The sequence below is a fragment of the Varroa destructor genome, unplaced genomic scaffold, assembly GCF_002443255.2.
Source record: "Varroa destructor unplaced genomic scaffold, Vdes_3.0 BEIS01000007.1, whole genome shotgun sequence".
NCBI classification, from domain to species: domain Eukaryota; kingdom Metazoa; phylum Arthropoda; class Arachnida; order Mesostigmata; family Varroidae; genus Varroa; species Varroa destructor.
Window position 1 is genome coordinate 26993716 of NW_019211460.1, and position 15417 is coordinate 27009132.

Here is a 15417-nt window from a genome sequence, read left to right on the forward strand (position 1 = left end):
GGCGATACCTTGATTTGAACGAAGCCATAGAGTGTTGTCGACGAAGGTCGATGTCACAACATGACCACCTGTTATTAATTGGCATTTAAATGATAATCGCTGGCCATTAGGTGAGCAATCGTCTTTTATTTGTTTACTTAATGCTACTTTCAATAAATGTTTGATTGTTCGTGGAAAACTAGGTGGGAGACGAATCCCAAAACGGAATACAGGAGGAAACCTTTGAAAAGAGATGCCCTGGCAGTCGGCACGGATTTGAAACTGTTTCTTGGTTGGCGTTCTTTGTAGCACTACGACAGTTGCCAGAGTAGACAGCTGCCCCTGAAGTACTAGCAGAAGAAGTTTATCGAATACACAGCGTTAAAATACACAGCGAGAAATTTCGTTATTAAAAAAAAACCTGTGATTTATAAAAAAAAAAGACCTGTAAAGCGTACCACAAGACGTGCACGCAAACACATTACGATAGGTGGAAAAGCTATCATCCGACGAAACAACGGAGAACAGCCGTGTGCATACGGATTTTGAACTCGCTTGTCCTGTACTAGTAGAATTTGTGGTGACATAGTATTGATATAAGTATAAAAAGGTCACAGTGATTAGCTAGATACGCAGACGTAGGGCAAGGTATGTAAGGTATATATTCCACGCGGATGCAGTACCTACAAGTGCAAGTGACTGCTTGAATAATTTTTAATTCTCAGGCCTCAAGGCCTATCTAATGCTTTTTTTTTTTTATTCTACCAAGATATATGTGTAGATATTTTTCTATCCTAATATAGATAAATTCTAGGAAACCTGTACATAAGTGAGAGCTCGCAGGACGGGTCAAAATAAACAGATGTTCTCAGACGATTTTTATTATTATGACGGGCAAATCATCATAATAAGAGCAGTAATTATACATCGATTAATTGGTATTGTATCCGTCAAATGTTTCCTCTGTCATAACTCGCACTGTTTGTCTATAAAATAAGGTAAACCGAATTTCGAGTATATAATGTACATAATCGGTTTCGTCATTCTGTCACCGCTAAGTTAAATTGTTAGATAAAAATAATGTTTCACGCGTTTTGAGTTCAGTATTTAAATCGGTAAGTATTACTTCAGATAGCTGGCCCGTGCTAGTACGGAACAAAATGTGTCTATGTCCGGATCGAACGTGTTCCTGAGTTCAGTAGATAAAACCTACCTGCGCTACCACGGTAATATATGCATATAGTAATGGCGTACTTAACTGAAGTGCGATATTATCCGTATGCTAGAGGACGGGATTGGTTTTTTCAGCATGCCAACACTCATGTAAAAGTAACAGCCTTTTAAAGAAAGGGCAGACTTTTTCTATTTACCTAATTGCGGTAGCATCACACTGACTAGCGAAATGCTTGTTAGAAACACCGAGAGTTCTGAGTCCGCTCGATCAACCGCTCAATCCAAAAGTACCCCAATGGAATTTTCCACCTTACTTCGCTGTAATACTTCGATGAAATCATTCGACCATTACTCCTGTGGTCGACATCATCATCAACATCCTACCACCCTGCCACCGAAACATTGGCACTTGTTTTTCATTTCCTCTTGATCTCGACGATTTTGTAATTGCTTTCCACCTTCTGTTTATGCAAATTCATCTGCGATAATCCTGTCCTCGTTGTTTTTACTTTTGCTATCGCTGTCCGCAAGCATGATTGTGTGCCCACACTCGATTCCTTATTTTACGTTTGTGCTGTTCCTGCATCATTAGTTATGCCTCTGGGGCAGCGTCTGCGGCCGGTTCACAGCGCCACAAGAGACGAAAGGTGACTGACTTTACTTCGTCATCGTTGTCGTCGTCATCATTGCAATCTCGTATTTCCTAGTATACGTATATGTTGTTATATTGAAACGTCACTGCAGTAGTGCTCCCGGTGGCCGACACACTGGCAGGCAGAAACAGCATCAATGATCCCAGTAGCAGATTTTACCAGGAACTGTTGTCCTGTCAATGCTGTTTACCGCACGCGTATGTCTGTGTTCACCTAGGATATCATCCTATGCCTCGCCGCACGAACGGCGATACTCAGGTGTACGATTGACTAGACCTCGCACCGGACATGATAATAAGGTTCGTGCATGAGGCAACATGTACTGTTGAGCCTTGCGGCTGAGGACGCCGTTGAGTAATAGCACCTGCGCCCTTACTAGTCTAAAGCTGAGGTTACAGCTTCAGTTCAACTACAGGGAAATCAGAGCAGGTGCACGGTAAATTGTACGTATTCGTTTAGCGCTCAGCCGACGAGGAAAATGGCGCAAAATCAATTCCCCATCTCCGACGCGCCTAATTAAACGTAGATTGCTATAGCTGTCCCACGAAGAGCAGGGTATCGCTCAAGGGCTATAGTATCTTGCGGCGGCGATGCAGAACCCTTCGACTAGGCTGCTACTTTGTCCATTTCTGATGGAGTGATTACAAAATGATATTGATCACTTCGAAAGCAATATAATATTTATAATAAATATACGAATTATCTTGTCCTGTGGGAATAAATAAGAAAAATATACACAGGCAAGAAAATAACCAATGGACAGAAAGACACGAAAGTAGCCGATAGATGAAATAGGGCAACAGCTATTGTACGACGCCTTGAATCAGGCAGAACAGCGGAGTCGATGGAACTGAATGCGCAATGTTAGTATACTCGGAATAGATTTTTTTCTATTTTTTACCAAAAGAATTATAAGTGGCAACAGTAACAACAGCGACCAGATCTTGGCAAGCTAACGGGAACTGTGGTGATCAGCGTGTACGTGTCGGCCTCAGAGTAAACATTGTGGTCACGAAATCGGCCCGTTTGGTAACAATGGCCAACGACCAATCCGTTTTCGGGTTGTCCAAGCAATGTACGATTACTATGCACCGATCTGATGAAATAGCATGGGTTAGCATCAGGAAAAAGGGAAATAAGCGCTAGAAAGAAAGACAATGTCAGTTGACCCTTCATGCTTCCGTATGATACGTAACATTTACGTCCTCCGTCTGTTTGTAGCCTACCAACAAGCATGCTCAGATTACTCGTTGTTGAAAGGTTGCGTTGTAAAATTTAGGGGTAAGCTAGCCCCTTAAAGTACAACAATGATAATCAATTACAATAGTCAACGTATCGAAAATAATTCACGCGCATGTCTGTTAAGTGTCCTGCTAATTTCTTATGAGATTATTGTTATGTCGGTTATCTCTAATTGCATTATGTTCTATCTTTTAGAGGAGCCCAAGATGGGTCGATCGAACGGATGCGCAGCGGACCACTTTCGCTGTACCGATGGCAAATGTATACCGCAGAGATGGGTGTGCGATCATCAGCAGGACTGTGACGACGGGATTGATGAGCACCAGGGCTGTCCGCCACCGAAATGCGGAACTGACCAATTTGCTTGTAGTAAGTAGCATAACAAAGCATTAACGGACGTTGATTGAAGAAAGTTTGATAATGTGACTGAATTAGATATAAATAATATATTTCTTAATTCGAATTTAAGATTATACCTTTATGTTTTAATGCTTATAGGTTGAAAACATGCTTTTTTTATTATTACCAAAATGTATTTAGCTGCAGTGAAGTCCGACGTCTTGTAGGTCCGCAATAGAAGCACAGACAGGTTTTGCATTCGTGCTTTTTTGTGGGTTACATCGCACAGAGGACTCAATCCTGTGGGAACTTTATTTTCGCGTTTAAGCTCAATCGACGTGCGAGGAGGCTCGTTCACGTGCGTTATACTGAGAGTCATATTGAGGAGCTATTTTAGGCACGTATTTATTAAAGAACACGTGTTGCCACACCAGCCTACGATTAAAGCTAGTACAAAATATAATAACTTCGAAATTGTGTATCACTCCCATGGACTGAGCCATCGATAGAGGGACATACCTCGGCCATAACCTCACGTGAAGCGAACGAAATCACTGTAGATTTTTGGGAAAAAAACGACAACGCGTGCATTACCACCGCATTATGACCGCTCACAGTTGTCGGAACTTGTCTTTCGTTCTCATAAATCTTGTGGAGCTGGAACACCTTAGAGTAGATTCTGAACCCAGATAACTATTTAACGGGACACAAATGCTGCCCCTTTAAATATGAATAGTTTGCTGTCATTTACGTTTCTGTTCAGTGAGCTTCAATGGCTGTTGTTAGACTGTAATTAGTAAGTGCAAGTTATGAAAAAAAAATGCATAAATTGGACTGCTCTCAATTTTTCTTTTGGCTGTGTGACGCGGATGTCTTAAAATAGAAAAACGACTTAGCTGCCTATAACAGTTATGGTATACATAAGTTTATTTAAGGGCCTTAAAAACAAGCTTTAGGAAACGGTTTCTATATAATGCTATATTATTACGACGGATGAAACAATAGTTCATATTTAAGAATATAGCGCGACTTGTATAGGTTTATTGCGCCTATAGGGCTCTCTGACAATATCTTGCTTGTTATAGACTCTAGTCATGGAAGAGACGCAATAAACACGAATCTATGTCAAAACATATCTATCTGCATGACTCCTATATACCGCGATTTATCTAGGAAGGTACGAGATTCTTAACCTTGTATTGCCGTCGTATCATTGTTCGTTACTGCTATGCCTACTCAATGGCATAACCCAACACAATACCCGGAATCATTAAGAAGAATTAGGCACTATTGAAACTGCATACACTGATACAGCGTTCACTCAGGTAACATTATGTGTATTATGATTCGCTCCTGATCCTTTTCAGCCGTGAGCTTTTCCCTTTCTGCATGACTGGCGTAATGTTTTGCTATTCACGCAACCGAGCGACGGACAAACAGGTCTGCTTGTCAGCGCGTACCTATGCATGTCCGATCATTAGCTAATTTGATATAATTGCACACCTGTCCATTGATACGTTTACTATAATAGACAAACAAAACTAAGGAAAAAAGTCATCCAGCGCGAGTTTGATCTAATACAAGCCAGTGTTTTTGATCTAACTAAGGAAGCGCGGCTATTAATAATCGTTGTTACTAAGTTGTACCACTATAATGGTATATACGACCACCGGTACCTACCTACCTACCTACCTACCTATCTGGGTTCATTCGTAGCCCCTGGCATTAACAAATGCCATACCAGTAGAAATAAAATTGTAGGCAATACCAACCAAAGTTCCAGCTGGCAATTGGCAGAGCAAACTTGGTGATGTTAATAGCTGCAGCGTCAGTACAAGGGCTGCTTGATCTTCAGACGGCAGCCCGACACTTCTTTAGCGACACGCTGTCACGTTACGTTTACCCGTCCCTGTTTTATAAGGCGTTCACGGCCAGTCGATCATCATCCTAACGTTATTTAGCACAATGAACAAGTGGCTCTTTGTGTGATATAACATACAAGTGAAGACAGCGGCTCCCAGTTGAATTGAATCGTGTTATCTTTGTTTGATGATTAATTGTCGATACATTCAGCGATCGTTTTAGCTTTGCTGGAGACGTACGTTTCAACTTGCCGTCTCGCGTGTTGCATTGTTCGTTGTTTTTATGGCATTATATTCTACTGGAGAAAGGAACAACAGGCAGTTGGTAAATGATTAGTTCATAAAGGATGAAATACGAAAGTATGTCTCTATGATGACAACCTTGACTTAGGACATCCGATCGCCTAAGGTCTTGGTAGAGGAGGATTTGTGTATAAAAATTCTATTATATATTATGGACATATGGAGCTTGCGGGCTACGAGGCCGAACGAGCGCATTTCATGGCTTCCCGTGATAGTGATGTCTGACAGACCCGAGAGTCAAACGTTAAAGGGCACCCCAGGCCGAGAATCGGCCAAAGACCACCAACAACCAGCTAACTACAAACGAATGTATTACGTATCGCCTAGTAAAACAGTTGACTACAGTGTAACGTCTTCGCATTTGTATATATGTATGCTAGCTTAGAAGCGGCTATCTAGGTTCTGCAAGTAAACGTCAGTCTTTTGTAGGCCATTTATGGGCTTTTTTTTTAAAAATTTTACATTGATTCCACAAATAACACTATTTATCTGGTAACACATTTCGCAGAGAATAATTAGTTATTTACGTATACAGCTGCTTCGTAAAAACGAACGACATAAGCTCTTCCTAAGAGGACAGTACACCTATAAGTAACGTATATATAAGTAATTCGTCCGAAAAGAAGCTTTGATCGATCCTCCCCACAGTTTATAGTGCATGAACGTATAATATTGTAAAATATAGCCGCTCTGTTTGTGCTTAATGATGTCGATGCAAGACATCTGTATCGATACGTAACGTAGATCAACGAACGCATAAATATATCTCCTGCTACTTTTTCTTGACAAGTTATACTTCGCTTGTCTTGCTTCCACAATCGGCAATAGCCTTACCGAGCAGTAATGGGCTAATAAAACGGCATAAATAATCATAACTATTTCTTGTTGTTACACTATTCCATTCCAAACAAATAAAATAACATTGGCAGCTAACGTCTCTGAACCCATAGCGCAGAGCATACGCTTTCAATCTGACTGCTATCGGTGGTCACCAAACATAGTGCATTCATTATTGATCATTATCATCATTCGAAACATTCGTGTAGCTAAAAGCTACGAGCCAATGCTGGATGATAACAGCGTTACGCAAAAAGAAAGTCACTTAATTGTATTGTCTGACTTAATAATCAAGCTACTACGGCGGGCGGCTGAGCTAAGCTAAGCTAAGCTGCTCGGTTCATACGCAGAATTGTTTACGAGTAATACTTAATTCTAGAGGTGGAAATTGAGGAATAGCGCTCTGTCTGACTAAGTTTATGATTATGACGTTTTTTTTTTTTTTAGCTGATGTTTCTTTTCTATAAGGCAATGTAGCTTTTATGAAAATTCCCTTCTCGAATAACTGGAAACGTCGTTTCAGACGTTCAGGCATCAAAATACGGTCTGAGTTATAGCTATAGCAGTAACTGATTTTCTTGTCGCACAGGTACATATAAGTTCAACAGTTCTTACTGCCTGCCGAAAAATTACGCATGCGATAGGATAGTCGACTGCATGGATGGCTCAGATGAACGGGACTGCGATTATAGGGAATGTCTTCCTGAAGACCATCGCTGTGGGACCGGACCTCATGTTGTGTGTATATCTGGCAAGGAAAAGTGTGACGGGTACATCGACTGTCGAGACGAAAGCGACGAGGACGGATGCGCCACCAATTCAACCAAATGCCCGTAAGTGTTATACTATTTCGTCGAATGAAAGGATAGGACATTAAGATTGTTGTAATGCCCAAGATATTGGCAATGCTCAGAAAAATCGACTGGGATCGATAATAGAAAACAATGGATCTACTGTGAGGTCTTCTATAAGCTTCTCTATAAAAATCTTTCTTTCTTGTAGCTTTATTTATCGACAACTGATTCAGTTATTTACTCCTTTAAGAAAAACTAAATAAAAAAATATTGTCAATTTATCGGACCAATGTATATACTAGTGGAGACTATGTGGGCATAGCAACAAAGCAATTTGGACCTTATTTCTAGAGATCATCCCCCTCTTCGGTTAATTTTTATGTACACGAACATTTTTATGTTTGAAATAGCTCGGTTGTCTACATAACGAGAAAAAAAAAACACTGCTCTTTTACAAATCAAAAACGTTCAGGTACAAAGTAATAATTAGACCAAAAATAATACCTTGTGAATAGCAAAATTACTTTTCAGTCAAATGAGCTCATATAGGAGCAGCGCCTAATCGTGGCAATCACTGGCAACCAAGGATAGAATTTGCACATTACCCATGGCCTCTGCCACGCAATTTTTTACCTAAGATGGATCGATGCCATCGTTCTTGAATCTATTGTTTACCACAGAGTAAACATTCGGTTCTAGTCGTGGTTGTCAAGACCAATAGCTATGTCGGCGTGCAGTCGCGATTCGTTCAAACCACCCGTTCCATTGTTAATCCACTTCGACGTATTCTAAGCACGAGCGGGTTTAGCTCTGTTATTGGTTTGCCGCTTAATCACCATGACTCTTCCTTCGACGGCGCACAGATAAGCTTCAAGGGCGCTTTATTGCGCGGCGTAATACTATTTCTCTTAAAATCAGCAGGCGGAGGCCATCAGCAAGCTTGCCGTGGATAAAGGTCTGTAATGGGGACAGACTTCTGAGGAAATATGGAGGGCACGAAAACCCATGCGGTGTAAGCTCAACGCACGTACCGGGTAGCGGTTATCGGATTTTATAGTACAGACGACGGTCACCATGCAATAGACAAGAAGATATATCACGAATACACGGTCCCCGAAGGCGGCAGGTTTGACGGTTCATTTGAGAGCTATCTATCTTTAACGCTGCTTTAGGTGAACACCCGTTATTGCTAACGGGTTGATAGTAACCTATGTTTCTAGGTCAATAGAATTTTGTTGTTGTCGTTAATAATATATTTGTTATCTTCTAAATGTTATTATATAAACTTGATGCCCATCTCTTCACTAACGAAACATCATTTTCATGGCAGAGGTCACATGCATCCTGTTACTGTGTAGCCCGGTTTCAACAATTTCATCTGAATATATTCTATATAGTCGGATAATGTTGTTAGTGATACTTTCGATCCGGTAATGGCTGGAACAGTCTCAAGGTCATTCGAGTGCCAGTTTTCCAATAAAATTTACTTTGTGCAGGTACGACAAAGGCAGCATATAGTGACGTCACCTGACCCGTGCACTATAATACAACTACGTTCTTAAAGTAGGTGAACGTTTTTCTGTCGACAAGAAGGATCGGTTACGTTAAGTTCTTTCTTGTCGGTTCAGCGCTGAGATTTGTTTTTCTCGCCATTCTTTTGACGCCACACCGAATCGTTGACCTGACCGCTTCGATCATTTACGTACTGTTCGAGGAAACCGGTTTCCGACGTTGTGGATTCAGGCCATTATTTTAGCAACGCTTTGTTTGGTACTAAATAATAATAATAGATAGTACTATCCCTTGGCAAAGGGTAGTTACAATTTAGCAATTCTGACGAAACGTGTGTAAGTTTCCGTATTTTTAGTAAATATCTCACATGTTTTTAGAAAGCCCTGACGTAAACAGTGAATTGGACTGAAGGCGAGCCTATAATTCTGCTGTTCACTTCTTTCTATATATATATATATTTCTCAACCAGAAAATTCAATAAGTCTCAGGAAACATTCACGGTACCAGTTGGCCGCACATAATTATTATTGCACGAGCTCATCTTCCCTTGAGAATTCCCAGCTGAATCTATATGATGAACACAAACAATGAACTATTCTAGTAGCTGGCTGAATTAATAGCTCTTCTCGTTATGGGATTAGCTATTATGAGCTAGATATCGAGAGAGGTTATCTTGTGCCTCCATGGAAAGATATGCGGGTTTAAAAATTACCCCTCTCCTTGTTATAGGCTAACGTTATTCCGTTGCGATGACGGCACAAAGTGCATTGGGCGAATACTCCTCTGTGATCACCACAACGACTGCTTGGATGGCTCGGACGAACGAAACTGCACATATCCGGCATGTGCGCCAGGTATAAACATGTACACTAAGGCATTTATAAAATGTACGGTGAATCTTGCCGAAACACTTTAACGATCAGTGGCAGAGGTTAACCTAATAACGACCAATATATATTACATAAACGGCATCAGAGGTACGTTCACAGGAGCTCTGCTGTGCTGTCCCACGTTCAAAAATAGGTCTCTTGGAGGGAGGCTAGGTACCTTCGTTTGGCTAAACTGGATTTGTATTTTTTTTTTCGCTTACAGGCCAATTCCGCTGCGCAAATCACCAATGTATGCCCGAACGATGGCGTTGTGATGGTCATAACGATTGTAAAGATAAAAGCGACGAACTTAATTGCAGTAAGTACACAACTACCCCGATCACTGATGATTTTTCCAGTTATATGTCGTCGACTGTTATTCATTGTTGCATTCTCGTTCTACGTACGTTTTTGATTCTAGCCATAAAGCCTCTTCGAAAATCGGCCCTGAAAACATAAGCGATGGTTTTCTAAACCATGTCGCTTACTTGCAAAATTATTTTTTCAAAAACTTTCGTAGGGTATTATAGTACTAAAAACAGAAATAGTGATCAATCGCTAATAATAACGACTGCAAAGAACGGTTGTTGAAAATAAACACTGACGCATGGCACTTACTGTTAGCATTCGTATAGGGTATGAGCTATTCTTGTAACTTGTAATCTATTAGAAAATAGATCCTTTTCGCCTGTTTCATCTATTTGGACAACTGTTATTTCCAAGTAAACTGAATTACGGAATACATTTTAGACTGAGTTACTCACTGGTAGAATAATTATGTAATAATAAAAACAAGAACGGCCATTCGTTCGAGGCCAGTAGGGTGTCCCAATTGCTCGCAGCGTACGGCTTGTACTCTAGTATTTTCCACCTGTAGCTTGAAGATCAGCTGCGAAAAGCTGCTTTTCGAAGACGTTGCATAGCATATTGAACTCGGGCGAGTAATAACCGCATTTTCATTTCCCGACAAACTCTGTGATTTTGTGTGACATGCATGACGGATAGCCGTTAGAGATTTAAGTTTTACTAATATGTATAGAGATATACATGTAATACACGGCACGAAAAAAAGCAGGGTTACAGCAGGGTATAGTGGGTTTGCATTTGAAGAAGAAATAGGCTTTTAATTAGGAAAACGGTAACTTTCGGATAATGCTTGAATTGCCAATCCACTTTTCCGTCCATCCCCATTTCCACCCTGACTGCAAACCTATTACTTCCCCTATCGTTATGCTTACGTCACTCCCAACTAAATTAAGCGTATCTCTGACCCATCCTGTTGCTCTCTTAACCGTACAGCCTTGTTAGCATCGCAGAGGCTGACTTCTTGGCTAGCCTGTATAGAAATTTTGTCGCCATATGATACATGAGTTGTCTAGGAGAATCAGTGTGCTTTATACAGTTTTGCATAAAAGAAAACGCTAAAACGGTCCAATATCTTTAAAGATTCCTCTGTGAGTGTCTTTGTACTGGCAGATCTAAAATCAGACTTAAAGCCAACCGCCTCAAGCGATGAATCTTTCTAATTGTTAGTCATGCACTGAAGCCTTATGCTGCTCCCGGATGTTTTCACTTTCATTATGTCTCTTCACTCTGTATCACTGACGTCGTTTTCGTTCGGCGTACATTTTTCTTCATCCGTACCTTCTGTGGCTATTGAAGTTACTCTTGACCTTGATTCCGTCTCGGCCAGGCAGAACCGGACGTAATAAAGTCGACTGGGCTAATTCGTTACCGGCGGTAAATCAGAGGCACAGATGCAAAGACATGCTTGCCGGTCGTCATCGGCGTTGACTTCACTCCCGCAAAGTGAAATAGAAATAAAAATATTTCATTTTCGAATCTCGGAGACACGATTTCAAATGTTCGCATTTTGTTGTAGAATTATATCAGCATTTATGGCGTTGGTTCTTTTGTTTTATGTTTTCTGCTATTGCCGTGCGGCAGAAAATGGATAGTTGATCGACTCGATCTGGGCGTATTGGGGCCGATAATAAAGATGGGGGAAAACATTGCATATGTGGGTTGTAACCAGTCTTTGCCGCTTGTCCACTAATAATAATACGCGCCTGACTGCACTAGCAGAACTTGATGTTTCTTTTTTACGTTCAGCGTCATATTTTTCTTCTACACTCCGTAGCTATGAGCAACGTACATTCTCAATGTACGGGATGTTTTAAAAGAGGGCGGTATTTCATTTTTGCTATCCATTATATGCATCGATAGTATTCGCTGATATATGTAAATACAGCCTTTGTGCTTGGTCGATAATTACTTGTGATTGGTCGTTACCTAAAGGTAGTTTTCTAGTAGCAGAACAGTTCCCTATGCCGGACTACACTCCATTAACCACGTGCCTATCGTGAAGGAGGAAATCAATTATGCGTGTGTGTATGTACGTGATGTTGGGCTATGATAATTTCCAGCAGGGCTTATATTGAGTAAACGATATAACGAGTTGCTCTTGTGTTTGCTATAGGTTAATTAAATGAAGGAAAAAATCTAGTGTTATTACTGTCATATGTTACTACGAGCGATTACCGTGGAGAAATTGCACTTCAGACGAAGAGTGTTTTCTTTTCTGTTCTAATGATGTTCTTGCCTTTCGTTGAACTTGGCAACCGAAGAGGGAACGAATAGGGAATAAGGGTAGTCATATCTAGCAAGTCGAACTTACCGACGCGACGTTTGCAGACGGAAGTGTTTCATTTACCAAACAGCGTTAGTTTCTAACAGATTTGATCATTTTTTATTTAGAATAATTAGTTAATTTTTGTTGTACAATTTCTCCTTGCGTCTATTGCGCAGCGGAGAATTTGGACGCTTTGGAAATTACCTGGCAGGATGATGAGGTCCTACAGAGGTCTCGAAGGGATGTCACTAACATACCTACCCATATTACCATCCCATCGGGTCGAGCTACGCCGCGACCCTGGTGGTATAGGCGCAACAATCACAGGAACAGGCAATGGAAAGGTATCCATTTGACTGCCGTACCGTCACCTGCTCGAATGCATAAGAATGAATGCAAGCAATAAGGCTAAATGAGGAATTCGGTAACCTTCCACTTACTGCGTTAAACGCATGAACCTTGAAGATCATGGCCGTGAAGGTTTCGCTATGAGAAGAATTATTATTTTGGCGGCTACGTAATTCTACGAGACTTTCCTCAATACTTCAAACAAAATGGTGGTGGTCTTGTTTTGAATGCCAGTCTCTCAATCATCTCTTAAAACTTTACTGGTGCCTATGAGAATAAAACGGGAATCTGTTGCTAAGTTGCCATTTTTTTTAGCTACCTTATTAGTCGAATAACTCTGAAAATTGTTCGAATGCAGAACATGATTCGTGGGATGGCAACACGATCTGGCTACGAATCATTAGGTACTTTGCACCTAACGGCTTCGGTAGAGTTACGACTGATGGACGAATTGACGCGATTCCAATTAATTGAAAACCCTTTTGCTACTCTATGCTGACTTCACACGCTCAGATCGCGGATGCTAGCAAACATTGACTCACTGCCTTGTCTTCTTTCATTTGACACACCGCTTTACCAAACCCACGTCTATGCGCATTTAAGCACAATCATCATTTCGTAAGTGATCGAAAGATGGCTGTAACGTATCCCGAGATACTTTCCTATATCATACGGTTTCTAGCAGGCGAAAAGTACAGGACTCTTGTTTTGATTGCTTATTGTATTGCAACAAAGATTGTTTCCAGCTAGACACTATAAAAGCGCCATTTTTATTAGCTTGCTCATTTCCTCTAACTAAATATCTCACTACATCGAACCAATAATCTAGGCCACGTATCTAATTAATAGTAAAAGTTTTATACGCGATCAGTGTACAGCACGAGGAGGAGGAGGAGGAGGAGGAGGAGGAGGAGGAGGAGGAGGAGGATACATTTTACATATATATATATATATATATATATATATATATATATATATATATATATATATATATATATATATGAAAGTTTTGTACATCGGCACGACTTCAAGGAAATTACGTTATCTAGCGGCTATAGGTTCACATAGATAAAGACAACGTACAACCCACTCAGCCGAAGCCTTTGTGGCACTGCCCTTCAATCAGTTTTGATCGTTACAAAGACTAGGGAAGCAAGCGTAGCTAGCCTACATAAACCTATCGTTCAATGCATCTACAGTCCGTTATTAGCCAGACTAATCGTTATGTGACGCCAGACGCACACACACCACATTAAAGACTGAGACGGCTCATTTTGATAGAAGCATGCATGTTTTTTTCTATACAATTTCGCCATACAGCGATAATCAATTGATCGTTAAGTCGTCGTCGTCGTCGTCGTCGTCTCTCGGTCGACGATGGTCGATTTCTTGATTATCGCCGAATCGCTTTTTAGCATCATACTGCACCAAATGCGTTTTGTCCAACGCGCATTGCCTCTTTTCTCTGTCCCGCAATTCTCGCTTCCTGATCGCTTACAGGTCAACAGACGTGTCCGGAAAATAAGTGGCTGTGTCCTGAAGAGAAGAAATGCATAGACAGATCAAAGATCTGCGACCGGGTTAAGGACTGTCAGGACGAAGCTGATGAGAAGCAGAACTGCAGTAAGTTTGTTGTTGCCCACCGTTGTATAACGTTGTTACATTAGACCATTTAACGATATCGTCGACGATTCGTTTAATCAGTACGAACCTTATTTCGCCTTTATTTCTACGTGTGTTTTCCGAAAACGCTCGTGCGGTTCATCAGCACGAAGCTTAATCGTTACTTTTACATTTTTCCTTGCATCTACCGCATGCCGCGAACAGCTAGAACAGGACGAAAACAACAACGTCGTCTTGATGGAAGAACGATTCGAATTTTCCAACATTTTGCCACTGTTAAATCAGCTATCTACCGATACCGACTCTATAAGCCATGAGGACGCTCGATAGATTCAGCCTTTCGACCCAAGACACTGTGTAAATCTTACGCGGTTCACTGCTTTTTTCCTTTTCATAATAATACTGAAGAGTGACCCCTGAGTCAGCGTTGCTGTCGAGAATAGAATGTAGCCTAGTACCTTTGTTCGCTTGTGCGCTATTTAGTGCTACAAAAATACTTCACTACATTGGTGCAAACAGGCCACTAACGGAGTGCTAATGGCCGCTAACGTGAGAAAAACAAGCGAACGAGGATGTTTTAGGTGATGAGGGGATGAGCTTTACTCAGGAGAAGCACAGACCTATATATGTATGTATACAATATATAAAAGTATCTCTCAAATCAAATACTTAAAAACGGTAATGGAGCTGACTATGATTAAGCAACCGTAATAGTTGCTAGAGTAGTAAATCTTGTAACAACAGAGCTTACCGGAGAAGCTTATACTATTTCCTCGGACCATAAGTCCTTTGAAGCTGTGTCAGCGAGAGTGGTAGTAAATGTTCATTCGATAAGTTCCGCTTTATTTTAAGTACCTATATGATATATGTGTCTCGCTATCGCAACTATCCTAATTGTAAAAGCATTAGGGAAAACGAGAAGAAGGTGGAGTAATGCCAATTTATCGCGTACCAGGACAAGCTCTTGCATGACGCGGATTCGTGGGAGGAATGGCGGCAATAGGTAGAATTGTTTCGTTATTGTAAAAAATCATAACACGGTAAATCAAGCACCAGCACTTTTACTGAGAGGTGTGAATTGAATTCACATGATATTTATCCAGGACGTGCGGATTAAAGACTGCCTATTTTTTTGTTTCGTCATACAATAATCCGTAAGAGAACATGCAAGAGACTGCTACACGCAGATAGCAAAGAAACAGCTTCATCTAACGAATGTTGGCTACATAAATTTTTGTCAATTTTTCTTAC

General features: G+C 40.8%; 1 protein-coding gene across 4 annotated transcripts in view; it reads left to right on the plus strand.

Moving 5' to 3' along the window:
• Positions 1 to 15417, plus strand: part of mgl (low-density lipoprotein receptor-related protein megalin) — a 95295-nt gene that overhangs the window by 58831 nt on the left and 21047 nt on the right. For 3 of the 4 annotated variants that reach the window (XR_015317912.1, XM_022815051.2, XM_086976025.1), the window contains exons 2-7: positions 3243 to 3416; positions 6978 to 7221; positions 9424 to 9548; positions 9787 to 9882; positions 12372 to 12539; positions 14044 to 14166. Coding sequence is in view for 3 of the 4 variants with exons in the window: in XM_022815051.2 (XP_022670786.1) it covers positions 3243 to 3416; positions 6978 to 7221; positions 9424 to 9548; positions 9787 to 9882; positions 12372 to 12539; positions 14044 to 14166 (930 nt within the window). In the remaining variant the exon portion in view is untranslated. The remainder of the gene's footprint in view (positions 1 to 3242; positions 3417 to 6977; positions 7222 to 9423; positions 9549 to 9786; positions 9883 to 12371; positions 12540 to 14043; positions 14167 to 15417) is intronic. The other variant, XM_022815053.2, reaches the window with a different exon arrangement.